We start from the raw sequence: 14,042 nt of genomic DNA, 5'->3' as shown, positions 1-14,042 counted from the left end.
GTGACGGCGCCCTTTGGCCAGGCGTGCCTTAGCGAATACCACACTGGATTCTGGGACTTGTAGTTCGTTTTGTTATAATAATGACTACGATCGCACAATAAATGCAGGGCGGCGGGTACCGGAGCTCTTGAGTTTCTACCGTCCATGTTCGAGTACCCTGTATATCTCAGCTTTGTTTTCCTGAGTTCTAGCACTTTTAATCTGCAAAAAATACTGTCGCACATGCGCCCCCAGCCCTAAAGCCGGCCCTGCCTACCTCCCCTAATGCATAGTATAATTGTCTAAAAAGCATGTATTGGCAGGAGGCTTGATGGGTACATGGAACCCCTTGGCACCTGAAACATCTGTTAACTCCTTTTTTTTTTAGCTTTTGGCTGCAAAAATAAATAAAAAAGTTGCACAGGCTTTCACAGAACACGTTCTAAACTAACAACTAGCAGGAAAATATGAAAGTATTGGGCATTCCTAGAACAGGGAGAAAAAAGTTACAACAATGTGCCCGCAGCTGGTGTTGGAGGGGTGAGATGTGGTACCTTTATCCACCATTCTCGAGGCAGATATTTTGATAACCCTCACTTTTTAGGGAATGTGGAAACTACTAGATAACTTCAAAAGACAGTGGAGAAATCATAGCATCACATGGCACATTCACTAAGGCCTTACATTTTACCCAAAAGTATTCTGGCTGTGCATTGTGGGACTTGTAGTTTAGCTTTGAGCAGTTTATTTATAAGCGCAAAATCCCAAGCACGCAAACTGTTGTTGGTTACAAAGCCGAGACTGGTTGAAGGTGTCACACGCGACATGGGCTGTTGTTTTGAATTCACCATCCAATAACAGAGACATTCGGGATAGTTGTTTTTAAATATATATTTCAGTGTATGTTTTGATGCCACTAAAAACCTGCTCACACACTCATCGTTATAAACAGTGCCAACACAGATGCCAAATTCCCGAGGTCCATGTGTGATGAACTGCTGTAGTTCAAGTGTTTTTCTTAGAATTCTGGGACTTGAAGTTCTTTTCAAATGTAATAATCAAGAATACAAGGCACAGAATTCAAAGAAAAATCCCGGACTGGAGCAGCACAAAGCGCATGGACCTGGGAAAATTGGCAGGGCTAGCCAGGCCACCCCAAAAAGCAAATCAGCTCTCACGTCAAGTCCCAGAATCCAAAGAAAAGTCCATGGCTGAAGGAGGTACTCAAGCACGGAATTGGGAAACTAGCTGTCTGTCAGCTCACCACATAATGGAAGCTCTACTAAACATTAAAACTTCATGAGAGACCAGGTGGCCCTATGGAGGCATACATAGTTCACTGCAGCCTGCCTTTCTCATTGCATTGTGGTACTTGCAGTCATCTATACTGCACAAAATAAAGGGGATATTCGCCACTATGTGATTAAAGGATCCTGAAATGTCACCGAGGCTAGTTCCTAATGTGTGCCCTGAGGTCCACTCATGGGCAGAGAGGCTGCATTGCAGGGGCCTCGGCTAGTATATTGTGGAATATAAAAACTACAAGTACCAGAATGCATATGAAAAGCATGCGTGGTTGGGCTACTCATCTACCGGACAACTTGGGATGTCTGTGGCGCTGGATATGTGTTGCTGGTTCAACGGACCCCTTAAATGTCAGCGTCCATGTTCTCTGTCTCACCTCACTGCGATGGTTGCCTCCAACCCTGCGCGCACAGAGGAATGCTGCCCTTTGAGAGACGCATTCCTGCATAACGAGGGCACAGTAAGGACCAGTCGCCGTGTCCCCACCCCAAAAACACAGGGAACTGGTTGAGCCCGGTGCAGAGTCACGTGACACCCTCCCGCCAATCCCAGCGCGCCGTCGGCAGTGGCCGGGGGAGCTTTAAAGAGTTTGCACAGCGCCTGTGGCACAGGTGTATCTCAGTCCACGGCGAGCTGGTGGCCGAGGAGAGAGGTGAGTGGGGGCGCATTCTGGCTCTGATAGTACTGCTACATACTTGTGACTAGCTGAGAAACAGCGTCTTCGTTTATCGTGGAGTTTTGCTGATCTGCCAGATTAATCTATGTTTTATTTTTATTCTTAAACCTCTTTTTGTTGGGGGTTCTCACCTTTTTCGGTATTTTGTGAGAGGGGCCTCTCGTGTGTCTTATGCCCCTCCCGCCTACATGTTTTGGAGTCCCACAACATGAGTCTAGTTTTAGCAAACACAAGCGATGTTGGATTTGTCTAAAAACTAAGGCAGTGTACTCCTTTGGGCACGAGGCCCAGAGTAAAGGCTTTCCGAGTCCAACCACCGGACCCCCAACGCCCCCTCCCTGCAGCCGGGTGCCTTCCAATGACCAGGCATGATATCTCCATGTCCGTTTAGAGCCCCATAATGGAGCTTGGATGGAAAGACTAGACGTGGGGCACAAAATGTTCGTTGTCCAAAGAACTAGAGACCATCTTCTGTGTTGAAAATGGGCAGGTGCCCTCCCGGGGCATGGTCCTTTCTGGGAGACCTTACCTGGCGTCGCGCACTGGGATGTGCTACTTCAGGCGCTAAGGCTGCGCCGCTGGTTATCAGACCTCCCCGTGGTGAGGGGACACGCGGCTTCCAGTAGCTGGATTTTATGTAACAAACGGGGTCTTCTAAGAGCGGCTCTCTAGAGGAAGACATCTGCACGCATGTCTTTGTCTGGTAGCCCCACAAGTTTAATTGGTGTTTGTGGCGCGTTGTGTGGGCCTTAACTATGGGCGATAGCGCCTGACTAGTACTTCAGTGCGCTAAAAAGGAGAGACCCATTTTTGATTGTTTAATTTCAACGGTTGCTAATTAGCCTCATCGCAGGCGGTGGCGGGGAGTTCCCTCTCACGCACCTGTACTCCGGGCGGGGAATCGCTGGGTGGGGCGGCCGAGTGTACTACGACATTTTTAGGCGCTAATGTTTCGTGAGTCCAGGCGCACCCACCGCGAACCCCATGCAGCACAGTGCGGGAATTAAGGAGATCTGCGAAATAGGTGAAGGGGCGGCTTAATTAATGATACTACTTTTGCCCCCGAAGACTGTGGCGGCCGTTTCGGGGGGCTGTGTTTGCAGGTTAGAAGAGCCATAATGCGTTGACACCTTACCGCCCCCCAATAGTTCTCTCCGTCACCTGCACCCCCCGGTCACTGACCCACAACTTGTAGGCGCCCAGAGTTCTCACTTTCTGTACCTAAGTAGATTGGTCGTGATCAATAGTGAGTGCTGCAGGTGCAGTGGCGCCGGAACCAGGGTCTAGTACAATCTGGTTTAAGCGTCATGACATCTGCGTTTGTGGCTTGCTGAGTAATTCGTTCGACGTCGCTTTCTACAGAAGCGCCAACTCCCTGTCCTCATCCAGCGTCGCGCATTTTGTCGCACCCACTAGAGTGAATACAGGGACTTTGTTAAGCGAGCGCAGTAAGGGTTTTACGGGAGAGCTGCCCTGGGCCCTGCTCTCAACACGCTGTAGGCCACTCCCGGTTGGTCGTCTCAGGAGGCCTGCGAACCTACGGCCTCCCTTCAGCGCGCACCGATACATCTAAAGCGAACAGGTGTGGCGAGTAAGTTTAGAGCCTTAGGCCGCCCCTCACTCATTAAGCTTTGAATAGTTGAACAAATGCGAATGACCATGTTCTGATAAAGCAGAAATTGTGTGCGATGAAACTCTGTAATCGTTATGTCCAGCAAAGACAAAGGGGTGGGGGGGGGACGTACTGTGTCATCCTGCGTACCTTGTAGCGCGTCTAACCCCATGTAGTAGTGGAGAGCCCCCGAGTGGGCAACCACACAAGATGTCTTTAGTACCTCGGTACCCCCTGACCCAGTTATGCTGCCCAGGGCCTTGTTTGTAAATACAAACGTACCGGTGCTCAAAGCTCTCCCCTAGCTGCTGCAATTAAATGTGCGAACACGGAATACAGAGGCAGCGGAATCCTTCGGCCATCTCGGGCCTCTTCAATCCATTTACCGCCACTCCCTGCCCCTTCAGCTCACTCTTGCAGCTTTCTGTTTTCTCCCTTTGTCGTTTTTGTCTACCTCCGTCTTTCCCGTATGTCTTTTGCCAGCAGTAAATGCTTAAGGCAGAAAAGGAAGTGCCGCTACTCAGCACCGGAAAGCGCAAGCACAAAGTAAGCACTGATTGCTGCCCCTTTAGGGGGGGGGGGGGGCTCTCCTTCCATGTTTAAGCGACTTCGGCAGCCTTAATGCGCACGGTGCCAGTGTGGTACTCATCGGAGAGGACGACTTTGGGTGGCGGAACCCTTCGCTAGTTCTTTCTGGGTGTGTAGCAGGAGGTCTGTGCCATGAGTAATCTTACCGCCTTTGGGGTGTCACTTTGCCTCCCAGACATGAATCTGATGTAGGCACCTCCTACCCAGAGCTGCTTGTTGGTGTCTGATACAGATAACCTATTACATGGTGCAGAGTATGTGGAAATGGTATATTCGTACTTGGTCTGCACTAAGTCTAAAGTCACAATCCTGGTGAGCACACAGTGGGTGTGGCCTGGGGCATCTTCTAGGCGCTGCTGGTGGAAACGGCTGCAGGGGTCGCTGTGGGTGCGAGAATCAGAGAATCTGGCTGCGGGAACCAGTTCTTCACTCTACTTGGAGTAAACGTGTGCTCTGCTCCTGGTGGGATTGTCTAGATGTCAATTGTATCAGCTCCAGGACCCAGAACGGGTCTCAGCCGATCCACATGCTGGGTGGATTGTCGGACACATGAGGTGACCTACTGGAAACAGCACATCTCTTTCGGCATCGTTTTCTAGTAGAGCGAAGGATCTCTGTTGCTAGTGTTAGACCCAGTAGAAGCCTGTCGTGGCCGCTGTCGTGGTCTCGGGTGACGTTCCTTCGCTGCACAGGAATGTGGCTCTGGCGCGGTGGCATTCCTCGGTGACACTCGGATTCCATTGACAAGCAGGCGCACTTCTCCGTTCCCTTCTCTGGCTGAATTTGTAGCTGGGTGGGGTGCACTCGGCAATGGTTGTCAACTCCCACTACCTGGACGCGGCGCACCGTGTGGTCTCTTGAAGGTCCATTTTCTCTTCAACTACTATTCCCTCCCACCCTCCTCCTGCTAGTATGATGTTGCCTTGCGCCTGGCATGTGTTGGGCAATGCCACGTACATGCCCTTAGTCTGCCACAATTTCACCAATTGTTATGGATACTGACAACTTATTCAGCTGTCCCAAAATTATAAACTGCTGATTTGCATAGAATGGGGACACATGTAGCTGACCTCCTAAACTGCCTTGATTGAAGTGTGGGTTTTTTTTTTGTTCCCCCCCCCCCCCCCCCCCCCTCCAAACAACCAGTTCATTGCCTTCAAGCTATATGTAAAATCCTGTTTGCTAAATCTTCTTTTTTTTTTTTTTCCTACTTCAATTTACCCTACTCCCAACCGGGGTCTCGCCTCCACCTGAGTAACTGAATGGCGCTGAGCATGCCGGGCTCATTCCCTCCTACTAACCATTCTGAGGGATTCCCTGGTCCCTGCAGCTTTTGGCAACAACTTCTCCCAAACCCTGGAGCCAGCCCGAAGCTGATGGCCGACCAATCTGTGAGCAGGACCTGGTGCAGGTTTTAGGACTCACGTTGGTCTTGCTTTTTGTATAACAAAACTGACTGTAAAGTCAGATTGGTATGAAGGAGAATTGACGTGAGTTAGCTGGGGGATATGGTCTTATCTTATTTCGTCTTCTACATGTACGTACAGCTGGAGCATACACTCATTGGAGTCCATCTGAAATGACTCCGGATCTCGGCTTTGGAGCCGCAAGGTTTAGAGTTTACTTTCCATATGAGTAGTAAATACTGCTTGGGTGTGCCATTGGTGCATGGCTATGGCTGGCATCTTTCTAACCCGCTGGACCATCCTCGGTACACATGGTGTTTCTTGTCAAGAGGTGGCAAAACCAAGCTAACTACTACTTCTAGTGTTGCGCACCAGAAGCCTAAACCTGTCCCTGCGGCTAAGGTTTCTTTACTCTTTCTGGCTACCCTGGTGACAGCCTCTCCCAGTGGTACATGACCCATTAGGCTTGTGAGTTGGAGAGCCATGCAGTTTCTAGGCCTGGTGTAGATACAGCCTTAGACTGGATCCAATAGGCTGGGCCAACACGCCACTAAAGAGTGGGCTTTGGGGTCAGGCCTTTGTTCACGATGGGATGGTTTTGCCGTCTCTTGAGTCAAGCTGGGAATGTTTCTTGGAGGTTCGTCGACAAAAGGCAGCCACAGGGTGCACTATACGCTTTTCCTGCTCTCCCCAGGGCCGTTTAGGTACTGGGGAATTAAATTGGTTGTTTGGGGGGTGTTTCCTCCTAGGGGTGCTTGAGGTGCCTATAGTGAAGGGCGTCCTAGTGACAGCCACCTGTGCATTTAGACATATAGCAACCCCCTACTAGGTTGAGCTGTATTTACACACCACACGAGAGGGTGGCTGGGGGGGGGGGTCTGTCCCACTACCAATACAAATATCACTCTTGAAGAGCGTTGCAGAGTCAGGAGATGAGACTGGGTGCCCCATGGTTCAACTACTGAGCATAATAGGCCCCATCAAGCCTGTATTTCGGCAAGCAACATTTACAACTTTATTACTGGATTACATGGAGATGTTTTATATTCACAACCGATTTCAGGCCTTAAGGAAGGGTAAAGAATTTCCTTTTTCATGAGGAGCTGAAATTATACTTTCAACTCACTGTAACTGTAGGTTTACCTATGATTGGATTGTATTGTTCAGAGATACGTGTTGAAGGTACATGAGTCTAAAGATATTGATTGTGCTGAGGGTGGAGTTTTTTCTGTATTTATGTGGATTGATGTATGCTATGTAATGTCTTAATATGCTGTAAATAAATTCTAGTCATTCCTCATTGGCATTTGCTCATTTGGATGTGTTAAGTGAGGAGGGTTTATGACCCTCTTTAAGAGGGGGAATTTGGCTACGCCTTAATGTCGTCATCAATTTATACTAAAAAATTTTTTTTTTCTTGAAACTTCAAAGCACTCCGCTGGGAAATGCGTAAGGATATTCCACTCTCAAAGTGGGCTAGGGAAGCAAGCGGTACAGGGGAGCTGGGCTTGGCTACTCCTGCAGTCAGAGGGGCGTTCTGCAATGCATAGGGTGTTATGTGACATTCACCAAGAGACCCCTTTAGTGACTTTAAAAGGCACCTAATCGTTTGATATAATTCAACTCCGGGTACAGGCCGAGGAAGTGAGGTGCATAAAGTCGAGCTCTCCCCATGGGGTTTCCAGAACTCGAGGCTTTAGCAGACAAAACGTGGCACTTAATTTGTGAATGACCTGACACTGGGTTACTTGATTGTATTGGAAGTGGACACTAATCGACCCATCCTGGTGTGCGAGTGGTCTGGGGTGCTTTTGGTAACTGCCATGTCTAACCCTTGGTGATTTGGGTACCCTACGCCCTCAACACAAATGGTCGTTGTACTGTTAAGGCTTTAACTTGGCATCTTTCTCCCTCTTTTTGCAGTATTGATAGCAGTGCTGGAAAATGGCGAAAGACAGCGGCGTGCAGGTGTTTCAAGGCATTCTCATTTTTGGGAATGTGATCATCGCGGTACGTCAAACTTTGGTTGCTTATAATTCCCATGCCTTTATTGAGCGCTTGCTGTTGATTGGTACCTAGACTTTTCTCCTGGCCTTCTGTTCCTTGTATTGTAATACTGAAGTTCATTGGTGGATTGAGAGTTGGGTGATTTCACTGCTTCTGACCCCTTTAGTCCAACACCTATCGGTCAGTTGTGGTCTGGTGATGGTTGAGATGATCTTCAGCAGTGCTGGAGGATCTCAGTGCTTCATCTGGCGTCTGGTGCACTAACGCCTGTGGGTTTCTTGTGGTTACAGATGGCTGGGATGGCCCTGACGGCAGAGTGCATATTCTTTGTGTCGGACCAGAGCGCCCTTTACCCGCTTCTTGAAGCTACGGATAATGATGACATATTTGGCGCAGCCTGGATAGGAATCTTCACTGGCATCTGCTTCTTTGTCTTGTCCATAGTGGGCATAATAGGAGTTATGAAGTCTAACCGCAGGATGCTGTTGGTGGTAAGGCACAATATTGTCTCCTGCTGTCCAGTGTGAATGTTTACAGCTGGGTATGGGGGGTGGGGGGGGGGGATGGGTGGCAGCACACATCAGATTATGGGTGTGTATTTTTTATTTTTTTTGGCTCCTTGACATACTATTTGAGTAGTGGGAGAGAGGTGCTATTGCCTGATGTAATGGTTGCTTGGGTGGGGAAAATGGGTACTAATTGATTTTCTCTTTCTTTTCAGTATCTAATTTTCATGTTTATAGTCTACTGCTTTGAAGTGGCCTCTTCCATTACTGCTGCAACACAGCGTGACTTCGTGAGTATGATCTGGTGGTGGTGGTGAGGGGTTGGTTGGTTGGGGGTCTGTCAGGATGTTGCCACTATTGGTATGTCCAAGCAACCCTAAAGCTATGAAACCTGCAGATGCCCAACGAGCAGTTGCGCTGCAGACTGGATCTGCCAAAAAATGCATACTTATTGTAACAGCCCTTAGTCTCTCAGATCTGTGGGCAATCTTTTGGCCCTGCAATAACTTCCTTAGTAGTTCAGGAAAAAAGCGTATGGTGTTAGCCATTGGCTTATGTGTGTGTGTTTTTTTTTTTTTTTTTTTTTTTTCTCCTCTCCCTCTTATACTAGCCATCTGCTGGGCTTATATCCCTTTTCTTGATACTATAGTAGACCTATTGACTCTAGACCACCTATTTTCTTTGCCCCTCTGTGAATGTGCACTCCTCTTGCCTATGTAGTCTCAGGTGCTTCTCTTCAATGTAGACTGTACAGTATATAACACAGAAGTTGGGTCCAAGTCCCTTGCAGTTTCGTTGGGTACAGCACTAGCTCTGCACAACTGTTAAAAGTGTGTATTTTTATTTTTTTTCCCCTTAAGTCTCGCATAGGACTGCACACGCACTGTCCCTTGCAAGACATTGCATTTAATCACAGGGGGCTTCGAGCTCATCCATTGCTTACAGTGGTTGGCTTCATAGTCACTCATTTGCTTCCGTCTGTCAACACATGCAACAATTGCTTCCTCTTATGCTTGGCCCTCCCCTGGAGCATGGACTAAGTACTGGTGTCCATCCACTGCTTGCACATTTGGGACAGGATGCTCCTTGGTGGTTCCCCACTCGCCGCCAGAAAAAGCGATAGGACACTGCTATCAAACATGGCTACAATACATTGGCTGTCAGTAGCTCTCACATAGGTAAGACCTATTGGCTTGCCAATACTTGTGTTTACCCTGTGGTCGTATAGAAGTCTGAAATAATCCAGCTGGTGTCTTGAAGTAACGCAGGTGTTCAATTTCTGATCCCTGACCTGTTTCCTTCTTCCAGTTTATTCGCAACCTCTTCCTGAAGCAGATGCTGGAGATGTACCAGAATCCCAACCCAATCAACAATGACCAGGCCATTAAATCTGATGGCGTTACAAGGACCTGGAATCGTCTTATGTTGTTTGTAAGTAAATGAGTCTCCTTGCTTTCCTCTCCCTGTTGGTCTCCAGACTAATCGTCTGCAGGTCATTGATGGGCTGTTTGGGTGGGGCAGCATTTTGCAATTTAATTTAAACTGGCTAGTTCTGTTGAAGGTCCTGGCTCCTACTGTAACATTCTCAGTCTACTAAGATGTGCTGATTCGTGAGGTACCATAAGCTGTGCATACACATTGGGGTTCAGGGTTTTGGGGGGTGGAGAGGGTATTGCTTCATAAATAAGTTAGTTTTCTCTGTACTAGTTGCCATAGAGGGTGTCAGTAGAATGCTTCTGGGCAGTGCGGCCCACTTACAATGTCTGCTCAGGGAGGCACCTGTGCTACTGGTTCCTTCATGATGTCTCTTTCCCACAGAATCAGTGCTGCGGAGTGAATGGCCCTTCAGACTGGCAGATGTACTCTTCTGCTTTCAGGACGGTGAACAATGATGCAGACTACCCCTGGCCGCGACAGTGCTGCGTGATGAACCCATTACAACAGCCACTTGACTTGAATGGCTGCAAACTAGGAATTTCAAGTTATTACAACAGTGAGGTAAGTTTAACTGGTAGAGGGCAGAGTTTTGTCGTGTTATGGTGGAGTACTTCAGTCCAGTGACTATTTGTAATCTGGACACCTGTTGTAATGTCTCCTGACAACTTTGTGTACTTGCACATCATCCATGCAATGTTCACGTGCTTTGTAGAAGCTGCTGAATGTTTGTTTCAATGCAGTGTTTTCGCTACCCTGTCTTTTCTGGTTTAATTACTACCAGAATGGATAGATACAGTAGCATCATGTTGGCCAAGAAGAGCATCCAACAGTAGTTGTAGACTTTCTGCCCCTCCTGGGATTTGTGGTACTTTGAAAAGTGACTTAACTCCTGTGGCCCTGATTAGTTACTTTTATGTGGCAGGGTTGAGTAATTTATGCAACAAGAAAAGGAAAATCGTGCAGCACTTTTTTCGGGTGGCAGTATCACTTCATTATTTAGTCATCTTTAAACTTAAGGCTGTCTGGCCACTAGTTGTACCAGATTAACACCCATGTATAGCAATAAACTACCGCAAGGTGACCAGTCTCCCTTTTGCAAAGGGACTTCCACCATGTGGCAACACGTGTTGCTACGTTAACTTTTGAACCATTTGAGCTACAAACCGCTTTTTGTTTTTTGTTCTGTTAAAATCTGCAGATTAAGTAGCAAATAATGGAGTGTGGCAAATCGAACGCTGCGAAAAATTCCAATGGCTTGCCTAACTGGTTTATCAAATGCCACCCCTTAAATGTTTTTTTAAAAAAAGTGCCCAATCCACCATTTATGTAAACTGGTGTCTCTTCGTTGCTTACGGCCATTTTCATACCAGATTTTCTCTTTCTCTGCAGGGGTGCTACGATCAAATCGCTGGTCCACTGATGCGCCATGCGTGGGGTGTTGCCTGGTTTGGATTTGCTATTTTGTGCTGGACAGTAAGTGCTCTTAACTTTTGACAGTGTGGTACCTTGGTTGTGGTGTGTGTGTGTGTGTGTGTGTGTGTGTGTGTGTATAGTCCAAAAAAAATAAGCCTGCCTATCTCTGGCTGCAATAGAGCACTCACTATTGTGTTGGCAGGAGGGTGCGCCTTAATGTTATGTTTATTTTTGTGAGGGAGTGTGTGTGTGTGTGTGTGTGTATATATATATATATATATATATATATATATATATATATATATATTTTTTTCTTAATAAACACTCCAGTTCTTGGTCTTTGTATAATATCCTACTGTACTGGATTCCTCAGTATACAATTTAAACTACTGCTGTAATTTGTCAAATTTGGGGATGATAGTCAAGACTGCTTAATCTAAACCCTATGATCTTTCAGAAATATGAAGAATTGAATAGTTGCTAAGGCAACTTGTCTTAACACTATGCCCGTACTTTCCTCCACATGAATTTGCCTAATATCTTAATTTTATTCTTTCAGTTCTGGGTACTCCTTGGAAGCATGTTCTACTGGAGCAGGATTGAGTACTAGAAGTGTTGGACAATTTTCTTTTTCTCAAAGACTATAGACTTTGTCTCAGCTGCCTTAACCAATATGGAGGACCTGCCCTAACCAATATGGAGGAGATTGCCTGTTCACACCTGTGAAGTATTGGTCCTTGGGACACTTCTGGGAAGGAAAGCTGCCCAAACAAGTACCTCTTCAGGGTGCATAGCTTATGTCTTATACCCAGTCCTTGTATTGTATGCCCCATCTTGTGACATGTATGAAGGGGCTCTTGTATGTAGCGCTGTTATTTTGTAAGTAACCCCACATAGTTGATTTATGCAATCCTGACGAGGTACATCTGATAAGACTGTTGCTCTCACGAAAGATTGTAAAGTATTTGAGAGGTTTTATAACTTCACAACTCTCCTGTGAAGCACATGTTTGTAGCTACATTCCTTTGGGAGAACTCTACTTTTTGTGTTAAAAACCACCTTGGTGGTAGTGGCACTTGTCGCTACCTGTATAATAACTGCATGATTGTTTTAAAGTGTATGTATTGACTCACTGGTTTATTCCCGCAGTCACTTGATAAACTTTTATATATTTTTAATTGAGCATTAAAGTGTATTGTTTAACATGGAAGGAGTGTACCTCATGAGTGTAGCTTTGATTTCACTTTATACAATGCTGTCTCAGTTGAGTAAAACCTGATCTGCGCCCACTTACCCTGCACCCGAAGAAGGCTGTGGTTGATCTGGAGTAAAAGTATACAAGCAGTTACATGTTGTCTGACTTTGCTCGTCCTAAATGCAGTTGTATAAGCTTGGTGGAAGATCTGTCGTGCTACTACTGGTACAGTGACGCATGGGTGGGGCGTGAGGTAGACCTTAATGAAAGACTTGCATACCATAATAGCCACAAATAACCACCAAGGTGGCATCTTGGAATGCAAGGGATTCCAAGAAGTCATTGGTAGATTGGGGAGATCTGTAGGGCAGGACTTTGTCTAACCCATACCACAACCAGTGCCGTAAAAGGCTTTGTGAATCACACCCAGGGCCTTAATGGTGATGTGCTAGAGAATGGTAGCCAATGTTGGGATGGTTTGAATGGTGGCTGTGATGATAGTTTTAGCATTTATATATTGGTTAGAATTAGTGACAATGCATTAAATAGCTAGTGGGGTCCAGATTCATTACCATAATCTAATCTGGGTGCAATCTTTACTTGAGGGGATGCTTTGTTAGCTGAAAGAACGAAACAGTATAACTTTTCTTGTCACTCAAAAAACCCAAGGTGGTGACCATATTAATCGGAGTAGTAAAATTTTAAAGGTTGGAACAGAGGCAAAGTCCAGGCTCCCCACAAGGGAGTAGGTCCCCAAGATCGAGGCCATGTTGGTGGATCTCTGGCAAAAATAATTTGGTCTTTTCACTATGGCGTTTAAGGCAGTTCTTTGCCATGCTGGTGAAGAGGACAGTCTTCCTGCGTAATTGGGATCCGTTGATGGCTTCTACAGTAGAGGTGTGACACCGATGTTGCCAAACCAGAGGTGTGTGAGCTGAAACAAGATTAAAGACTTGTCTTAAATAGGTTTGCTGCTGTCTGGGTGACTGGTTATTGGAAAGTGTTCATGACAGTATAGTGTTCATGTGCCAATTAACTGCTCCTCCTAATGCTTGCACCTCACCCACCCCACATTGAAGTTTGAAAGGGTTACCTGGTGGACCTACAGTGTGGCAACAGCTAGTCTGAACAGGAAATCTGGCAACTAGTTTTAAGCCAACTGTTTGGGGAACCTCCATATGGTTGGTTTTCATTGTCCTGAAAATGAAACCCTGGATGAGTGCTGGTCATAGTAGTGACACTTGCATAGCTGTGTTTTTTTTTTTTTTTTTTCTTCCCTCTCCTCTTCCCCTTCTTGCCAGGTCATTCTTCAGGACCAAGAAGGGTGGCTACTGGTCTGACCCTTTTGGCATGTTGGAGGAATGTAAGGCTTAATAGTGGTTGCAACCAATGAGTTTCTAAGACCAACTCTAAGGAAGTTATCATATTACTGCACAACCAGATAGCCTACATCCTAAAATATATTTAAGGTTTGGAAAATTGGGTTCTTGAATAGTCTGGGTTGGGACACAACAAAGCTAATGTGACCAGACCAAGACAACTGCTCTTGTGGCCTCTAATGAAATTTCAGTCCATAAGTATATGTCCAAATTATGTGGAATCTGCCCATCCTGTCATTTCCTTACCCCTCTTCCTACCCCCCCCCCTCATAAATTGTGCTTTCTCTCAGAGGGAGAATCTTGTTGCAGTGTAGTGTTAGGTGTTGCTGTTGAGCTGTGGTAACAAAAATCTAAAACTTGAAACTGTCTTGGCTTTACCAGTGGACCGCTCTCATAAACTGAGTTATGAGGATTTTTGAAAACAAACTAGAGGGAAATGCTAATCCCTGGTGGAAATTGGCTTCTTCTGTGTTACCTTTTCACCCTTCACGGGGGGGGGAGAGGAGGAGAGGGCTGGGGAGAGGAGGAGAGAGATGGGG

The 14,042-nt window shown here is 46.6% G+C and overlaps 1 protein-coding gene across 1 annotated transcript; it reads left to right on the top strand.

Moving 5' to 3' along the window:
• The first annotated feature begins 1,815 nt into the window (after positions 1-1,815).
• UPK1B (uroplakin 1B) lies at positions 1,816-12,139 on the top strand. The gene is made up of 8 exons (XM_069202779.1): positions 1,816-1,936; positions 7,490-7,576; positions 7,864-8,064; positions 8,295-8,369; positions 9,388-9,510; positions 9,898-10,077; positions 10,906-10,989; positions 11,489-12,139. Exons 2-8 carry the CDS (start codon positions 7,511-7,513, stop codon positions 11,537-11,539), a joined length of 780 nt encoding a protein of 259 aa, XP_069058880.1. The 5' UTR covers positions 1,816-1,936; positions 7,490-7,510; the 3' UTR covers positions 11,540-12,139.
• Positions 12,140-14,042: the final 1,903 nt, after the last annotated feature.

The sequence above is a fragment of the Pleurodeles waltl genome, chromosome 8 (assembly GCF_031143425.1).
Source record: "Pleurodeles waltl isolate 20211129_DDA chromosome 8, aPleWal1.hap1.20221129, whole genome shotgun sequence".
NCBI lineage: Eukaryota > Metazoa > Chordata > Amphibia > Caudata > Salamandridae > Pleurodeles > Pleurodeles waltl.
Note: the sequence above shows the minus strand (reverse complement) of the source record. Positions and strands in the feature narration are given on the sequence as shown.

Bases quoted from the DNA above. Each gene is read 5' to 3' on its own strand.
- UPK1B (XM_069202779.1), top strand. From the start codon at position 7,511: ATGGCGAAAGACAGCGGCGTGCAGGTGTTTCAAGGCATTCTCATTTTT. The intron at 10,078-10,905 runs GTAAGTTTAACT...CTTTCTCTGCAG, and splicing joins CAAGTTATTACAACAGTGAG to GGGTGCTACGATCAAATCGC. The intron at 10,990-11,488 runs GTAAGTGCTCTT...TTATTCTTTCAG, and splicing joins TTGCTATTTTGTGCTGGACA to TTCTGGGTACTCCTTGGAAG.